General features: G+C 50.4%; 1 protein-coding gene across 1 annotated transcript in view; it reads right to left on the reverse strand.

The window, feature by feature from the left end:
* kcp (kielin cysteine rich BMP regulator) overlaps nucleotides 1–16757 on the reverse strand; it is a gene marked incomplete at both ends in the record, with an annotated part of 40428 nt that extends 23671 nt beyond the window's left edge. Inside the window, 9 exons of the mRNA XM_084453210.1 lie at nucleotides 1840–1969; nucleotides 2085–2260; nucleotides 2595–2917; nucleotides 5670–5916; nucleotides 7592–7760; nucleotides 8214–8416; nucleotides 10736–10808; nucleotides 11060–11604; nucleotides 16667–16757. Coding sequence (XP_084309336.1) covers nucleotides 1840–1969; nucleotides 2085–2260; nucleotides 2595–2917; nucleotides 5670–5916; nucleotides 7592–7760; nucleotides 8214–8416; nucleotides 10736–10808; nucleotides 11060–11604; nucleotides 16667–16757 — 1957 coding nt within the window. The remainder of the gene's footprint in view (nucleotides 1–1839; nucleotides 1970–2084; nucleotides 2261–2594; nucleotides 2918–5669; nucleotides 5917–7591; nucleotides 7761–8213; nucleotides 8417–10735; nucleotides 10809–11059; nucleotides 11605–16666) is intronic.
* Between the last annotated feature and the right edge of the window lie 484 nt (nucleotides 16758–17241).

Below are 17241 nucleotides of genomic sequence, written 5' to 3' on the forward strand. Positions count from 1 at the left end.
TGTGTGTGTGTGTGTGTGTGTGTGTGTGTGTGTGTGTGTGTGTGTGTGTGTGTGTGTGTGTGTGTGTGTCAATCAGCATTACAGGTGAAGGCAGTCTAACATTACCTAGGTGTGTGTTTAATTCTAGTCACAGAAGAATGCACCAGAGAACTCAGATATGAACCCATGTCTGTTTTACATTCACTGGTGTCAATTCAATCCATATGTTCATTCTGAGAAACTTTGCTGTGCAAGCTAAGGCTTTGTACATTAACAACATTAAGACAGCAGTGTCAACATCATCATGTGTGTGTGTGTGTGTGTGTGTGTGTGTGTGTGTGTGTGTGTGTGTGTGTGTGGAAAACATCAACGCAGCAGTGTGAAGCTGAGTGATGTCATCCATCCCCAGCGGTCACCAGTCCTGACCTATGACATGGCCACCGCTGGTTGGATCCGCCCACTCAGAGAAGCAGGAACCGCAGTTATGAGCACAGCACTCCGCCTCGGGGCAACGAGCCTATCGGCAGAGGTCGGGGCAGGTCACTGGGGCGGAGCCAAAAGGACAACCAGGAAACCAGTGCAGCTCAAAAACACAACCTAGAGATAAGCTGAATCCCAATCTGAGTGCGCAAACCGCACTTGCGGCCTGAGGCCTGAGCACTTAATTGACGTCAGCTGGAAGGGCCAGAGGGTGCAGGGCCGTGAATTAAATGGGACAGCACTTCCAGCGGCGTGCCAAGCCAGTTTCGCTCAATGCCCCTCCCCCTTCGTTTTCATTGGCTGCCGCATCCCTCCGACGCAGAGGCTGCTCTGACGCTCCCCTCAGCTCTCCGCTCGGCTCTGCAAATTGACCGATTGACGTCTGTTTTAATTTAATTATAATAAAAAATGTTGGGTGGGATATGTTTGCAGCATGTGGATTTCAAGATAAATGTTGTGTTATCTGCAAATGTCATCATTTATGTGTGATGCACTCGGATCATGACTCGGATGCACTCAAGCACCGTGTCACATGAGACGCGGTGGGCTGTGGGTATTTTCTGCTCCTAAGTCCGCAAAATTGCGGACTTTCGGTAAGTGCGGTTAAAGTGCGCAAAATGGCGGCAGTGGCGCACTTGTGGACCTAGCAATTCCGTTTTGGGACTACCCTGAGCCCTTGTGGACTTAGCGGGAACGCGCATGTAAGGCCACAAGGCCGCGAGTGCTCTGCACTTTCGCCTAAGTGCGCGATTTGGGATTCAGCTACAGTGTTCCAAACCGAGAGGAGACGAAAAAACAACAACTTACTCTGACTCAAAGTTCAGGGATCAGGGGTGATTGGCAGCCAGACGCCCCTCCCCCTCTGAGAAGTCACCAAGGTAGGATGGTTTCTATCAGCTTTCTGTCCCGCCCACTCCCGTTGTAGCTGACCAACCAGAGCCCTGTTTTCCGCAGGGTCAAGAGCCATCTAGTCTTGCATGAGCCAGAGCTGGGGAAGGGACGTGATTGGAGGGTAGGTGCGTGTGACGTGGTGGAGAGCGAGGGGATTGGCTGAGCTCAGCTGCTGTGTGTGGAAGCAGGTAGTGTGGTCCATAGAAGAACCAGTTCCAGTGGTCTTTATCATGACCATCTGGTCGAACCCCAAGAACATTGAAACCAGCCCGGTCCAACCTGAGCGGGTCAAACCCATCAACGCTGTAGCCTCCATCCCCGAAGAGCTCTGACATCACCTTGACTCTCTTCTCTCTCCTCCTCTTCCTCCTTCTCTGTGACACTCTGTCCCACCTCAATCCAAACCTGGTCAGGGTTAGAACCTGTAGCGATTGTAGCCAGAGAAATCATAACCTTCTCTGTCAATGTGGTTATGGTCAAAGCCGTAACCTTGGCGGTCCCAACCACCGTGTTCAAAACCACTGCCGTCATATCCACTGCGCTCAAAACCCTGACGGTCAAAACCGCCGCGGTTGAAGTCGCCGCCCGACTGTGCCGTTGCCTTCCTGGGGGTGTGTCCCTGATGACGTCACAGTATACGGAGCGCCGGGGATTATGGGTAGGTACGCCGTGCACAGCTGTCACTGTGACAACATCGCATCGCTGGGAGCGAAATCGAACGGCATCGTCTTCACACGCCTCTGCCGGGCAGGGCAGCCGTCTCTGAGAGCGCGCCCGTGTCCGTCCCCATACCTCTCCTGCCACCGCGTCCAGCGCTCGTCCCGGACGGCGCTGTATGAGAGGTAGAGGGGGGGGTCGTAGGCGGCCAGGGGGGACCCCCGGGGGGTCACTGCCACACCCTGGGGGGTCACTGCCACACCTCGGGGGGTCACTGACACACCCCGGGGGGTCATTGCCTCACCCTGGGGGGTCACTGCCTCACCCCGGGGGGTCACTGCCTCCGGCAGCTGCACCTGACGCAACACGGAGCCTCCTCACAGAACCGTCTCACTCGCTGTTCTGCAGGGAACATAAGAACCGTCTCACTCGCTGTTCTGCAGGGAACATAAGAACCGTCTCACTCGCTGTTCTGCAGGGAACATAAGAACCGTCTCACTTGCTGTTCTGCAGGGAACATAAGAGTGAGAATAGAACAGAAGACTGGGGGGACCGAGGTGTCGGAGCTCCGTCGGAAACAGGTGGACCAGCGGGAGCGTGAAGGAAGCTAGGGAAGGGGTGCTGGGGGACACAGCCGGGTCTCCCCTGGGTCTCCCCTGGGTCTCCCCCAGGTCTCCCCCGGGTCTCCCCCGGGTCTCCCCTGGGTCTCCCCTGGGTCTCCCCCGGGTCTCCCCCGGGTCTCCCCTGGGACTCCCCTGACCCTCCAAACAGGCCAGCCTGCCAGGCAGCCGAGGAGCGCGGCGAGCCCGAGTCCAGCGTCCACTCAGAGTAGGGAACAGCCAGTTGGCTCATGCTCCCCCAGGCACAGGAAGTAGCAGTGCCAGGGGAGGAAGTAGGCTTGTCTTCCAGCCTTGGGGAGGGGGGGGGGGACTCGGCTCTCAACTGGGCAAAACCCACACACACACACACACACACACACATACGTAGCCACACACACTGCCGAAGGAATGCGGTCTCCTGAGCCTCGTCCTTTGACCTCGTGAGGGCAGGAGAGCTGTGGCCCGAGAGGTCAGCAGGGTCAAACCAGAGGTCAGCAGGGTCAAACCAGAGGCCAGGGAGGGAAGAAGGAAGTCTTCACTTGATCTTAGAAGAATGAAATCCCCTGAAACCGAGGGGGCTTTAGGGTCAAACTCTGAGGATTATCTGGGGGATGACTGACCAGTAAAGTAACAAAGTGATGTCTAGATTGATTGAAATGAAATAAGCATGTGCAATGCTAGCAGTTAAACTAAACAATGTATTTTTATTATTAAAGTAAACATATATATTGTACTAATCACATTAATAAGAATGAGAGTAGAATGTAACTAACATTTCTGACTGTATTCTGAACTCTGAACTGAGCTGAATCAAAAGAGGGACACGACCTGTTGGCAACTTCCTCTTTTCACAGTTTGGAAAGTATCAGAAGCAGCAGCATGTAAAGTGCTCATTAGGACTTATTATTGAGTAGGGATGCACAATATATCGGCAATCATATCGGTATCGGCCGATGTTAGTCATTTTTTAGTATATCGTATCGGTCCGATGTGTAAAACAGGGCCGATGTGAACAACCGATAATTATTTCTGTCTAGCTGCTGTTGTGTGTGTTGTTTTTGAGAGGAAACAATGCAGTAAATCTAAGATTTATCGGCTTTTCCAAATGTTTTGGAAATAGAGACAGTGTTTCCATGTGTTTTTCAGTATGTATAACATTTGAGTATTATAGAAATGTGTTTTTATACAGATTATATCGACATCGGTAAATATCGGTTATCGGCCATGACAGCAATCTTAATCTTAATCTGTTATCGGCCCAAATTTTCATATCGGTGTATCCCTATTATTAAAGGAGTAGTAAAGGGAAAATGCATGTTTAGCCCTGTTTTAAAGGAGAATGCTCGTTTTTGACAACCTGGACCTTATTTACGGCATATTATAAGACGTTTGACTCACTGAGATAACTTTGGTGTTATTCGGAGGCCTGTAGAAGAAATTTAAAATCCAGCGTGAGCCAGTATATCCATGTAATGGCGGCAGATGGGGCACCGAGAATGCAGCTTCTAAAAAATCTATTTTCTGCCGCGAAACGGTTGTTTTCATCAATCTGTCTTTATGAATCGCTAGTTGTGCTTACATAGAGCGAGGGCTTGTTGTGTTTTTTCACATCCCTCTGTAATCATCTGTTATATGATCTTTAGAAACGAAATAGCTTCCCCACTTGCTCCAGCACGCATGCGCACAGTACGCAGACTGGCTATTCTCCGTTACGTCTGTAGGCTACACTCGCGGCTCACATTCTCTACTCTACGATCGGCTTGTTGGTGCCTGGAATATTGTGTGCAATATGCCTGAATATTTATCAGATTTTGAGGATATAGAAGATGACTTAGAATATGATGGACGCCGATCGTAGCGTAGAGAATGTGAGCCGTGAGTGTAGCCTACAGACAGAGAATAGCCAGTTTGCGCGCTGTGCGCATGCCTGCTGGAGCAAGTGGGGAAGCTATTTCGTTTCTAAAGACGTAGAAGCTATTTCGTTTCTAAAGATCATATTACAGAGGCATGTGAAAAACCACAACAAGCCCTCGCTCTATGTAAGCACAACTAGCGATTCATAAAGGCAGATTGATGAAAACATCCGTGCGCTGGATTTTACATTTCCGGGAGTTTTCCCGGTGGCCTGGCGCAGCAACTGGCCTGGCACGCGGTGAATGGCCTGCCCCCCCCCCCGTCAACAAATCGCGCAGCACCCCCCCCCCCCGTCAACAAAACGAAACTGAAAGTGTTCCATCTAACCGCGTCGGCTTTGCTCGTGGCCTGACTTGGGCATGACTCCTGGCATGAAATATTCACCCAGTCCGGCCCTGAAAGTAAGTGTGCCTGGAAGGCAAATGGGATTCCTTCACTGGACGCCTCCAGAGCTGAGGGCTCTGCTCCAAACCGCCCATACGAACAGACTGACCTGAATCCCCCGGCTCTATGACTGAAGAAGCTTCACTGTTCTCAAAATCTGCGCTCACTCAAATTTAAGAGGGAGACCCTGTGCTTAACCAGACAGAAGGTCTGGGGAGGCACCACGTCCTAATTCTCTCCTGTGAGACTGGCCATCCAGGCTCATCTCAGAGTTCTCCTGTGAGGGGGGCATTACAGTCTCCCCTTGGGACTGAAGACTCACGTCCTCGTCAAAAAGGAGCGAGACCTTTGCCAGGATCAAATTGAACTGCTGAAGCTGTCGGTTAAAGGCTGTCAGGGTTGGGTGATGAGTCTGGCCAACTCAGTCGCCCTCTCTGTTACCACGGTAACCAGAGCCCTAGTACTGGGCTGCGTTCAAATTCAGCTAACAGAGGTGAACGTTCGTCGCAAACATGTTTTCTACAAACGGTCACATTTGAACGGCTTTTAATTAACATTCCAAATAGTTCCCATAAACGCAACAATCCCCATGGGAGCACATCTCCAGTAAGCCTGGATCCATTGTGATCCTCGTTCCGTTACTGGCGAACTACCTCTCCAGACTGTTAGCTTCTGTTAGCAAACGTTTGCGGCGAACACAAAGCTAACAGAAAATAGTTCGCTATCGTCACAAACGTTCGCTATGTTCTCTGAATTTGAACGCACCCCTGGAACGTCCTGTCCAGGCTAGAAACGTTGTATCCATGGCGATGTAGCCAGAGGGAGGGCCTGGTTTGGGATGACGGAAGCAGCAGACGGCCCATCATGCACTGCTCTCTGCGGGCGCAGAGGGACAGGAAGTGGCCAGTGCCGTTTCCCGAGCGGCACAGGAAGTCTTCGCAGAGGCCGGAGGCGGGACTGAAGGAGCGGCGTCGCTGCGGTGACCTGTGACCCCCGGCAGTTGCCCCGTTGCCTCGACCGCCAACGCGCCTCGGGGAGGGGGAGGAGACACATAACCTCTGACCCCTCCTCATCCTCCATCACATGAACACAGCAGGACAGGGAGGAAGCGCAGATACAGACCTCAGCTTAGACCACAGCAGGACTGGCTACAGACAAACATAGCCCAGCACAACACCGTGATTGGCTGTTCAATACTGCAGGCCAATAAAAGCCTTCAGCTACAGAACAGCAGCTGTATGGTTTCCAGCTACGGTGGTGGACAGCTATGGGAATAGGTTGGAGCACAACGGCACTAAAATCTATCACAGTCAATCATGAAACAGAACACTTAATCTCTCGTCATACAACAGTGATTTAAAGAAGCTAAGAGACAACTCTAGTAGCGATACATAGCTCTACAGAAAAACCCATAACTCTACACACAAGACAGTTCCAAGATTCAAAGCTCCTTGATTTGGGACCCACCTCAAAAGTTGTCATGACCGTTCAGTGATGACCTGACTTGCTCTTTGGAAAATTGTGGCAGAGCTGCCAAACACTACAACATTCAATCGCACACACAACTCAACTACGCACACACAAAACTACAATACACACAATATACAATACACACAATCTGAAGAGTGTGAACAGTGAACTCCACTGACATAAGAAACAGTCAGTGGTCTGAAAGTGGTTAAGTCTAACACTATGTAGTCTAGTGCTGTCTAGACGTCTCTTGTCTAGTCTAGTTAACTCTTCTCTAGTTTAGTTTAGTTAAGTCTAGTCTAGTTAGTAACTCTTCTCTAGTTTAGTTGATTTTCTAGTTTAGTTGAGTCAACTCTAGTTAGTCCTTTCTAGTTTAGTTGAGTCTAGTCTAGTTAGTCCTCTCTAGTTTAGTTGAGTCTAGTCTAGTTTAGTTGAGCCTAGTTTAGTTGAGTCTAGTCTAGTTAGTCCTCTCTAGTTTAGTTGAGTCTAGTCTACTTTAGTTGAGTCAAGTCTAGTTTACTGTCTCTAGTTTAGTTGAGTCTAGTCTAGTTAGTAACTATTCTCTAGTTTAGTTGAGTCTAGTTAGTCCTCTCTAGTTTAGTTGAGTCTAGTCTAGTTTAGTTGAGTCTAGTCTAGTTAGTCTTCTCTAGTTTAGTTGAGTCTAGTCTAGTTAGTCCTCTCTAGTTTAGTTGAGTCTGGTCTAGTTAGTCCTCTCTAGTTTAGTTGAGTCTGGTCTAGTTAGTCCTCTCTAGTTTAGTTGAGTCTAGTCCTCTCTAGGTAGCATGCTACTGTACCTGTCTATCAGGTGTGTGGGACGGGGGCAGAGCACGCCCTGGGGTCAGAGCACGCCCTGGGGTCAGAGCACGCCCTGGGGTCAGAGCACGCCCTGGGGTCAGAGCACGCCCTGGGGTCAGAGCATGCCCTGGGGTCAGAGCACTCCCTGGGGTCAGAGCACGCCCTGGGGTCAGAGCACGCCCTGGGGTCAGAGCTCTGAGTGAGACACGCCCCCCCATTATGACAGGGGCTGTCGTATTGCCATGACAACTGGTCACTGCCTCCAAATGAATCAGGTTGTAGGGATCCAGACACAAGGCATGTGTATGACTTGGGTGTATCTGGTGTTGGTTTGATGAGTGTGTGTGTGTGTGTGTGTGTGTGTGTGTGTGTGTGTGTGTGTGTGTGTGTGTGTGTGAGTGCGTGACAGGAGCTGTACTCACCCTTGGGGGTAGTCACACAGGTGACCTGTCCTGATGTGCAGGTGCACACGGTGTTGGGGTGAGTCTCCCAACGCTGCCCCTCCTCCACGTCGTGACCCTCCCACACACACCGCCGCCTCACACACTCACACCCCTCCAGGTTCCTCACACGCGCCTCCAGGTCAACGTTCTGCACACAGAGACGGACGCTGAAGAAAGGCACGCAGAGAAGCATTCTGGGAGTACACACATCCCCTACGTGTAGCATTACCAACAACATGAACATTACCAACAACATGAGCATTACCAACAACATGAGCATTACCAACATGAGCATTACCAACAACATGAGCATTACCAACAACATGAGCATTACCAACAAGCGCTGTTCAAGGCTAGCGCTGCTTCCCTCCCATACAGAGTTCAGAGCCATGGCTCTAGACATTGGTTCATCAACTTGTCACTGTTTTGGATCTTAATTGTTAATTCTTAATTACTCTTGTAAATTGCTTGTTTTGTTGATGTTTGTGTTTGCTTGTGAGCTCGTCAGCATTGGAAATGAGGGAAACCTCAATTGCCCCATGAGTTTAAATAAAGGTTTGAAATGAAAATGAAATGAAAAAAATGCTGACATTGCCTTTACCTGAGCTTTGACCATATCCAGCATTAGAGTGAGGCCCTCCAGCCTCTCCTCCAGGCCCCGCAGCCTCTCCTCGGCCAGGGCCTGGGGGCCCGGCCTCCCGGCCTGGGGGGATCCGGGGGCCCCCAGGACCACACCTCTCTTGGGCTGGTCACCCTGGGGCTCCCAGGGACGGGCCTCTGTTTGGGGTTGTTCCTGCCGGGAACCTGGGGGGCCGCCACTCTCGGGGGGAGAGGCCGACAGAATGTCTGAGAGAGAGAGAGAGAGAGGGGGGGGGGGTGGGAGAGAGAGAGAGAGGGAGAGAGGGGGAGAGAGAGAGAGAGAGAGACAGAGAGAGAGAGAGACAGAGAGAGATACAGAGACAGAGAGACAGAGAGAGAGAGACAGAGAGACAGAGAGAGAGAGAGACAGACAGAGAGAGGGGGGGGAGAGAGAGAGCAAGGGAGAGAGGGAGAGAGAGAAAGAGAGAGAAAGAGAGAGAAAGAAAAAGAGAGGGGGGGAGAGAGAGAGAGAGAGAGAGAGTGAGGGAGAGAGAGGGAGAGAGAGAGAGGAGGGGGGGGGGGGTGGAGAGAAGAATGAAGGGGGTGTATAGTGAGAGAGGTCTCTCAACTCTCGGCCAGTATCCCAGCATCTAATAAAACATTCAGATCTAAACAAACATCCAGACAGGAATCGTCTGAATGAGAATTAGAAGTTAAGATCGAATAAACAAACAAACAAGGGAGTTTCCAGGGGGTAAGGGATCTTATCTACACAGGACCTTAATGCTTTGGGGACACACACACACAATATATATATATATATATATATATACATATATATATACATACATACATCAGTGTTTCATTGTTCAGGGTGGTCTAACCAAGGGGCAGTACTCTTTGAGGTCAGGCTGGACTAAGGTCAGAGTTCAACCCACCACAGACTGTAGATATTAGCATGCCTCTATCATCATTTGTATTTACTGCTTGATCTCCTTATTCATTCACATCCAGACGCCCTGAAACCAATCAGGGACTGATGTGTGCTTGGTCAAATCCCCTTTCTTAGGGGTGCAGTTAGCAGTGGGGCAAACTTGTTTACATACAAACTACAAAGGCCAGGAGCTCTGGGGAGCGGGAGAGTTTCAGAGTAGAGGATACTAGAGGCAGAGCGGTTTAGAGAGAAGAGAGGAGAGACATGGACGGAAGTATCTCTCTCATGTTCAGCCCCAGGCCTTGACACATATCCCATCCGGAAACCCCCAAAAGCTTGTTCCTTCTCTCCCCTTCTGCACACACACAGATGCATACCCCCCCACACACACCATAACTCTCAAGCTCAAGAGACCTCTTTAATAGTCTAACTGAAGGCCAAGAGCCAAAATGACTTTTATGTACTTTCAGAAACATTCCACCTGTCTCTCTCTCTCTCTCTCTCTCTCTCTCTCTCTCTCTCTCTCTACTTTTATGTACTTTCAGAAACATCCCACCTCTCTCTCTCTCTCTGGCTGCATTATGTATCAGTGTCTGTAAGATATGTGTATTATGCACATGGGAGCAACACAATGACATTTCTCTCCTCATTTGTGTTTGCTGCTAGCCAAGGATCACTGTGAAAGTTTCTGATTTCCACACCAGATTTAAATTCCCTCCCTCCCAGAGCGCAGTAGCAGATGTGTACTGTAGTGTGCATGGCTCAGTAGCAGATGTGTAGTGTAGTGTGCATGGCTCAGTAGCAGATGTGTAGTGTAGTGTGCATGGCTCAGTAGCAGATGTGTAGTGTAGTGTGCATGGCTCGTTAGCAGATGTGTAGTGTAGTGTGCATGGCTCAGTAGCAGATGTGTACTCTAGTGTACATGGCTCAGTAGCAGATGTGTAGTGTAGTGTGCATGGCTCAGTAGCAGATGTGTAGTGTAGTGTGCATGGCTCAGTAGCAGATGTGTAGTGTAGTGTGCATGGCTCAGTAGCAGATGTGTAGTGTAGTGTGCATGGCTCAGTAGCAGATGTGTAGTGTGCATGGCTCATTAGCAGATGTGTACTGTAGTGTGCATGGCTCAGTAGCAGATGTGTAGTGTAGTGTGCATGGCTCAGTAGCAGATGTGTACTGTAGTGTGCATGGCTCATTAGCAGATGTGTACTGTAGTGTGCATGGCTCATTAGCAGATGTGTACTGTAGTGTGCATGGCTCAGTAGCAGATGTGTAGTGTAGTGTGCATGGCTCAGTAGCAGATGTGTAGTGTAGTGTGCATGGCTCAGTAGCAGATGTGTACTGTAGTGTGCATGGCTCATTAGCAGATGTGTAGTGTAGTGTGCATGGCTCAGTAGCAGATGTGTAGTGTAGTGTGCATGGCTCAGTAGCAGATGTGTAGTGTAGTGTGCATGGCTCAGTAGCAGATGTGTAGTGTAGTGTGCATGGCTCAGTAGCAGATGTGTAGTGTAGTGTGCATGGCTCAGTAGCAGATGTGTACTGTAGTGTGCATGGCTCAGTAGCAGATGTGTACTGTAGTGTGCATGGCTCGGATGGGGAGTTTAATAACCCTGTACCTGTAACGTTGTCACAGTGCCAGGGACGCTGCTGATACGCTCTGGTGGAGATCTCAGCTGTCTGCAAATATCCCTATGGAGGGAGAGAGAGAGAGAGAGAGAGAGGGGGGGGGGGGAGAGAGAGTTAGAGAGAGAGAGAGACAGAGAGAGAGAGAGAGAGAGGAAGAGAAAGAGGGAGCATATTCTTTGGCACAGTTAAGCATAATGCAAGTTTAGTGTACTGTGTGTGTGTGTGTGTGTGTGTGTGTGTGTGTGTGTGTGTGTGTGTGTGTGTGTGTGTGTGTGTGTGTGTGTGTGTGTGTGTGTGTGTGCGCTAGCACTCACAGTAAACCTGCTTTCGCTGTCTCTCTGCCGGCTGGCTAGCGTGATGACCAGGTCAGGGGGCATCTCCAGGCTGACCCTCTCCTCTTCATTCCTCCAAAGAACCACGACCTCTCTACAGTTTACGAACAGAGCCAGGCGCCCGGGCTCCAGGCCCAGGGCCACCCGCATCCAGCCTCCCCCAGAGAAGGGGCTTCCTCCTGGGAAGAGCACGCTGACGAGCCCCTGGCCCGGGGCCTCGGCCCGGTAGTCCAGACGCAGGGAGTTGGAGCGCGTGGAGGAAGAGAGCTGCAGAAGGAGGGAGGAAGAGGAGGAGGAGAGGAAGGAGAGCAGGACTCCGTGGGCGTCGGCCGTCTGACGCCCCACCAGGTGAAGTCCCATGCTGCCTTGCAGCACGGAGGAGAGGGAGTGGGAGTATTCATGGGGGAGTGTCAGGTAGGGCGCGCGGGGGCGGAGCTTATATGCTATGGTTCCGGGCGCCTCGCCCTCGGTCTTGGACACGCCCTTGATAGGGAGGGACATGTTGAGAGAAGCCAGCAGGTTGACCACTGATGAACAAACAAGAGAGACGATCAGAGCTGACAGACAGACCGTTGAACCAATCAGAACAACCACACACACAACAAAAAAGACGGACAAAACTAAAGCTGCTCCCTGTCCAGCGATGACAGATCACATGCGCACGCACACACACACACACACACGCACACGCACACACACACACACACACACACACGTCATGGTCCAGACCATCGTTTCTGGGATGAATTTTCTTTGAATGAGAGCGTGTGTGAGGATCAATGATCGCCAGCTGGGCCAGAACAGAACACACTGTAGCAGAACACGACACGGTACCTCTCTACGCCAAAGTCATATCTCTTGAGTCCGAGCTGGACCCTTTGACAACTGGACAATGCAGATAAAGGCCTAGCCTACCTACTTCGTGAACTTCAAAGTCATGTTTATTAACGTAACTGCTGTTTAGCTGAAGAAAGGCATAGGCTACACGCAACGTATCTTCTCAAACAATGTCATAGCCTACCTTTGTCATGTGTTCTCGGGTGGGCCTGCAGGGACGGTGCAACACACCACAGCACACACACACTAATCTCCAGGCATAGGAAGGTCTTAAACCAGAGTGTCTCCATTAGAAAGCAGCGGGGCTGTGCTGAACCAACTTGGATAGAAAGGTTATTCCTACTTCATTTAAATCTGACCTGTATTGTGTCAATTTGGCGAGGACTAGGCCTACCGATTAACATTGCATGGTTTTCTTCGCCAGAAAACCCAATCCTCGGAGCCCAACGAGGCGACAGCTGCTCTCCTCTCGGTTACCGTTGATTATTCCTCTTGTCAAAAGAGAAACATCTGGAGGCAGGCAGGGTCACACAGGGAACTCCTCCACACGTCCCCCCGGGCGCACGCTCACTCTCGCTTCACCTCCACACAAAGACGCGCTCAGGATAGACTAGACTAGACTAGACTAGATAACGCGATGATCTACAGAGCCCCAAAAGCCGAAAGGGAATATCAGCGCATATGAGGACCACAAAAAGGAATGCTGCGGTCTGTGTTGTGCTCTCTCTGTCCCGGGCTGGCTCGCCTCAACATCACTCGGGCTGCTGTCTTCGGTGTCAACGACACGGTTCTGCCACACCCCAGTCCCCAGACAACTGTTATCTGCTTTCCTTTCTTCCCTTGTTTTCTTTTTTTTTTCTTTTTTAGGTTCAGAAAAAACTTTCCTCCTGTGGACTGCTGTTGATTCTTGAAGACCCTCTTTTGGTAATGAGCTAAAACCTGGCTTGGAGTACTGGACTGGAGGGGAGCCAGCCCCCGAGTCTCTCTCTCTCTCTCTCTCTCTCTCTCTCTCTCTCTCTCTCTCTCTGTGTAGTAGGGTAGGGGTGTAAACTGTAAACATAAGTATTCATCATGTCATTATGTTTCACTGCTCTGTAAAACTGCACACCATCACTGTTTGACTCAACTCTGTCCGATGTGATACAATAGCCTGGAGAGGGGTGTACCTAGGATCAGATTTTACTCAAAGATTCTGAACATGAACACACACACACACACACACACACACACACGCACCTCATCTGTTTGTCACAGCCTGATCTCAGTAAGGTGGGGTTCCCAGGTTTATACCAGTGATAACAAGACTCACATGTTTAATCTGGCAACAGACACAAGGAAGCTCTTATCAACAGATCTGGTCTTTCACTGTGTCTGTCTGCCATTTCCTCTTCCTGCAGACATCGCAGACAAGACTACAATCAACGAAGCTCTCGATGAGCTCCGTTGCATTCTTGCATCAACAACAGACATGCCAGTCTCACATCAACCACAGACATGCCAGTCTCACATCAACCACAGACATGCCAGTCTCACATCAACCACAGACATGCCAGTCTCACATCAACCACAGACATGCCAGTCTCACATCAACCACAGACATGCCAGTCTCACATCAACCACAGACATGCCAGTCTCACATCAACCACAGACATGCCAGTCTCACATCAACCACAGACATGCCAGTCTCACATCAACCACAGACATGCCAGTCTCACATCAACCACAGACATGCCAGTCTCACATCAACCACAGACATGCCAGTCTCACAACCACAGACATGCCAGTCTCACATCAACCACAGACATGCCAGTCTCACATCAACCACAGACATGCCAGTCTCACATCAACCACAGACATGCCAGTCTCACATCAACCACAGACATGCCAGTCTCACATCAACCACAGACATGCCAGTCTCACATCAACCACAGACATGCCAGTCTCACATCAACCACAGACATGCCAGTCTCACATCAACCACAGACATGCCCGTCTCACAACCACAGACATGCCAGTCTCACAACCACAGACATGCCCGTCTCACATCAACCACAGACATGCCAGTCTCACATCAACCACAGACATGCCAGTCTCACATCAACCACAGACATGCCCGTCTCACATCAACCACAGACATGCCAGTCTCACATCTGCCTCCCACTGAAGGTGCTTTTGAACAGCACGTCCTACGGGCGATGTACCAAACTGGTATATGGTGCCACAGTCATATCGCTAAACCCCTCCTTTGGAATCCAGTTGGAAAAGGTTGGATACTAAAAGATGATGTATCACTACAGCCAGTCCTTTTCAAAAAGGAGCCTGCACCGAAAGCTGTGAGAGATCTCACCCATCTCTATTGCAACGATACCGATTGCAATAAAACAAGAAAGTGCCAGTGTCTGTCTGTGGGATTGCACTGCACAGAATATTTCTCCTGCACTTCCATAGACTGTCCTAATGCTAGTGACTGATTCACCCCACTGGAAAACAATTTGACCAGTAATTATTCAGTTCCTCCCCCACTGCTCAAATAGTTTGTTGATTTCTAAATATCACAAAAAGTAACTAAAAAATTAAACAGAATAAGCACTTGATTCATGATTTTTCAAGAATGGCACAGAAAATGTAGTGTATTCCACTGTGTGTAGTTAACCCATACTGCACTTTAAGTCTGACTCACATATAGAAGGCTGCCAATATAACAATATTTGTAATTCCTGCTGCATTAAGGTGCATCGCCCATACGTTCACACACCAATGGCGGCAGCTGCCATGCAAGGCGCTAGGCTGCTCATTGGGAGCAATTTGGGGTTCAGCATCTTACCCAAGGTCACTTCAACATGTAGTCAGGAGGAGCCGGGATTCGAACCGCTGACCCTACGATCATTGGACGACTCGCTCTACCTCCTGAGCTATAAGATAGAATATAGAATATAGAACACCTGTATGTAGTCCACTGACCCACATAATAATCCTAGTCTTGTCTGTGTAATCTCAGCCCCTCTGATAACACGTATGATAGCCTGGCGACAGCGGAAACACACGCCCAGGATGTACAGAGGTCCGTCTCACAAAGCATCATGGGAACGGCAAGTAGAGGAATGTGGCTGTTGTTTGTTCAGGGGGATTTGTTTTCACGTAACACCAAACATAGAACAGCATCAAAGAGAGGAGTGAATGTGTCCTAATTGAGCATGGTATCTTCAGAAAACAACCCACTTAACCTTATTTAAGGGCCGGTCATTCAGTACAGTACATGATATCTAGTTGATTACTCAAACTACTAGGTCTCACAAACCTCGGGCACCTGTGTCACATTATATCACTGAGCTAAAGCCTTTAAGCTTATTACCCCCTGTCAGCTGTAAGCCTCTCGTATCAGAAGAGAGTAGTCACTATAAAAGCATTCAGTAGGTCACTGTAGGTTGAGAGTTGAAGGAGAGGTTCAGGACTGACTTATCCCTCTGACTAGAGCTCTTTGCTGCCCTCTGATGGTGATGTTCTGCAGTCACATGGCGAACGTAAGCCAAGAGACCTGATATAACTTCAAAATAGACCCTTTTGCTTAGGTAAGTGAAGTTTCATGTTTATCTAACACTTATAAATATGAGCGCCTCTCCTAAATAGGCCGACGAAATTATAAAACTAAATAAAAACTTTTTTTTAATCATAAAAACTGATTCTGATTCTAATTGTAAGCTATAGTGTTGTTATTAAGATATCCATGTTAGCATATAGGAGTACTGTTACTATAGTTACTGTTAGCACTTCAGACTTAGGGGCTGGGCAGCCTCAGCTGGAGACCAGACCTCCACCTCTGACCAACCCTCCACCTCTGACCAGCCCTCCACCTCTGACCAACCCTCCACCTCTGACCAGCCCTCCACCTCTGACCAGACCTCCACCTCTGACCAGCCCTCCACCTCTGACCAGCCCTCCACCTCTGACCAGACCTCCCCCTCTGACCAGACCTCCACCTCTGACCTCCAACTCTGACCAGACCTCCACCTCTGACCAGACCTCCACCTCTGACCAGACCTCCACCTCTGACCAGACCTCCCCCTCTGACCAGACCTCCACCTCTGACCAGCCCTCCCCCTCTGACCAGACCTCCACCTCTGACCAGCCCTCCCCCTCTGACCAGACCTCCCCCTCTGACCAGCCCTCCACCTCTGACCTCCAACTCTGACCAGACCTCCACCTCTGACCAGACCTCCCCCTCTGACCACACCTCCACCTCTGACCAGCCCTCCACCTCTGACCTCCAACTCTGACCAGACCTCCACCTCTGACCAGCCCTCCACCTCTGACCTCCAACTCTGACCAGACCTCCACCTCTGACCAGACCTCCCCCTCTGACCAGACCTCCCCCTCTGACCAGCCCTCCCCCTCTGACCAGACCTCCACCTCTGACCAGCCCTCCCCCTCTGACCAGACCTCCACCTCTGACCTCCAACTCTGACCAGACCTCCACCTCTGACCAGACCTCCCCCTCTGACCACACCTCCACCTCTGACCTCCACCTCCACTTCTGACCAGACCTCCACCTCTGACCAGACCTCCACCTCTGAACAACCCAGATCGTCACCAGATCGTAGCCAAATGTTAACGGTACAGTGGAGCTCCTTGAGTGTGATCTTTACTAGCCTGCTTTGTCTTTGTAAACCCAGCCTTACCCCGTTTGTGTCTTCCCCAGGATGTTGTTCCCACGGACCCTCTCCCTCTCTCAGCTCCTCTTGTGTTCCCACGGACCTCTGCCCTGCCCGCGTGTCCACAGACCCTCCAGAACCCCCTCGGACTGTCCTCCCGGTACCGCCCACACCTCCTCCCACGGAACTCCCATTGGATCTCGGACCGGACTCATTGACAGACGCACGCACATTCAAACAACACCTGTCCCGCCAATTGTCACCTTGCACTCACTGGTTAACACACACAGTCCTGACATTACACCTTACACATAGCTAACTGCACATCCCATATCCACAACTACAAGCACACCATTCACTCTAGCGCACTTCCCCTAAACCTGTGAATAAGGACCCCCTGCTCTGGCCGCCTCTTTGGCCCCGCGGGTCAGACTCCTGACAGCTACGCACGGCCGGAGAGCCTCCACACAGAGATGAGGAGAGAGAGTCCTAGCTACCTGGCTGTGTGTGTGTGTGTGTGTGTGTGTGTGTGTGTGTGTGTGTGTGTGTGTGTGTGTGTGTGTGTGTGTGTGTGTGTGAGAGAGAGATAGAGTGTGTGGGGAGCCCAGGTGGGGGGTTGTCATTCTTCTGATTGTCAGTCATTACTGTTTTGCCTTTACCTACTAACCATCCTCTCTG

This window comes from Borostomias antarcticus (genome assembly GCF_949987555.1).
Source record: "Borostomias antarcticus genome assembly, chromosome: 18".
NCBI lineage: Eukaryota > Metazoa > Chordata > Actinopteri > Stomiiformes > Stomiidae > Borostomias > Borostomias antarcticus.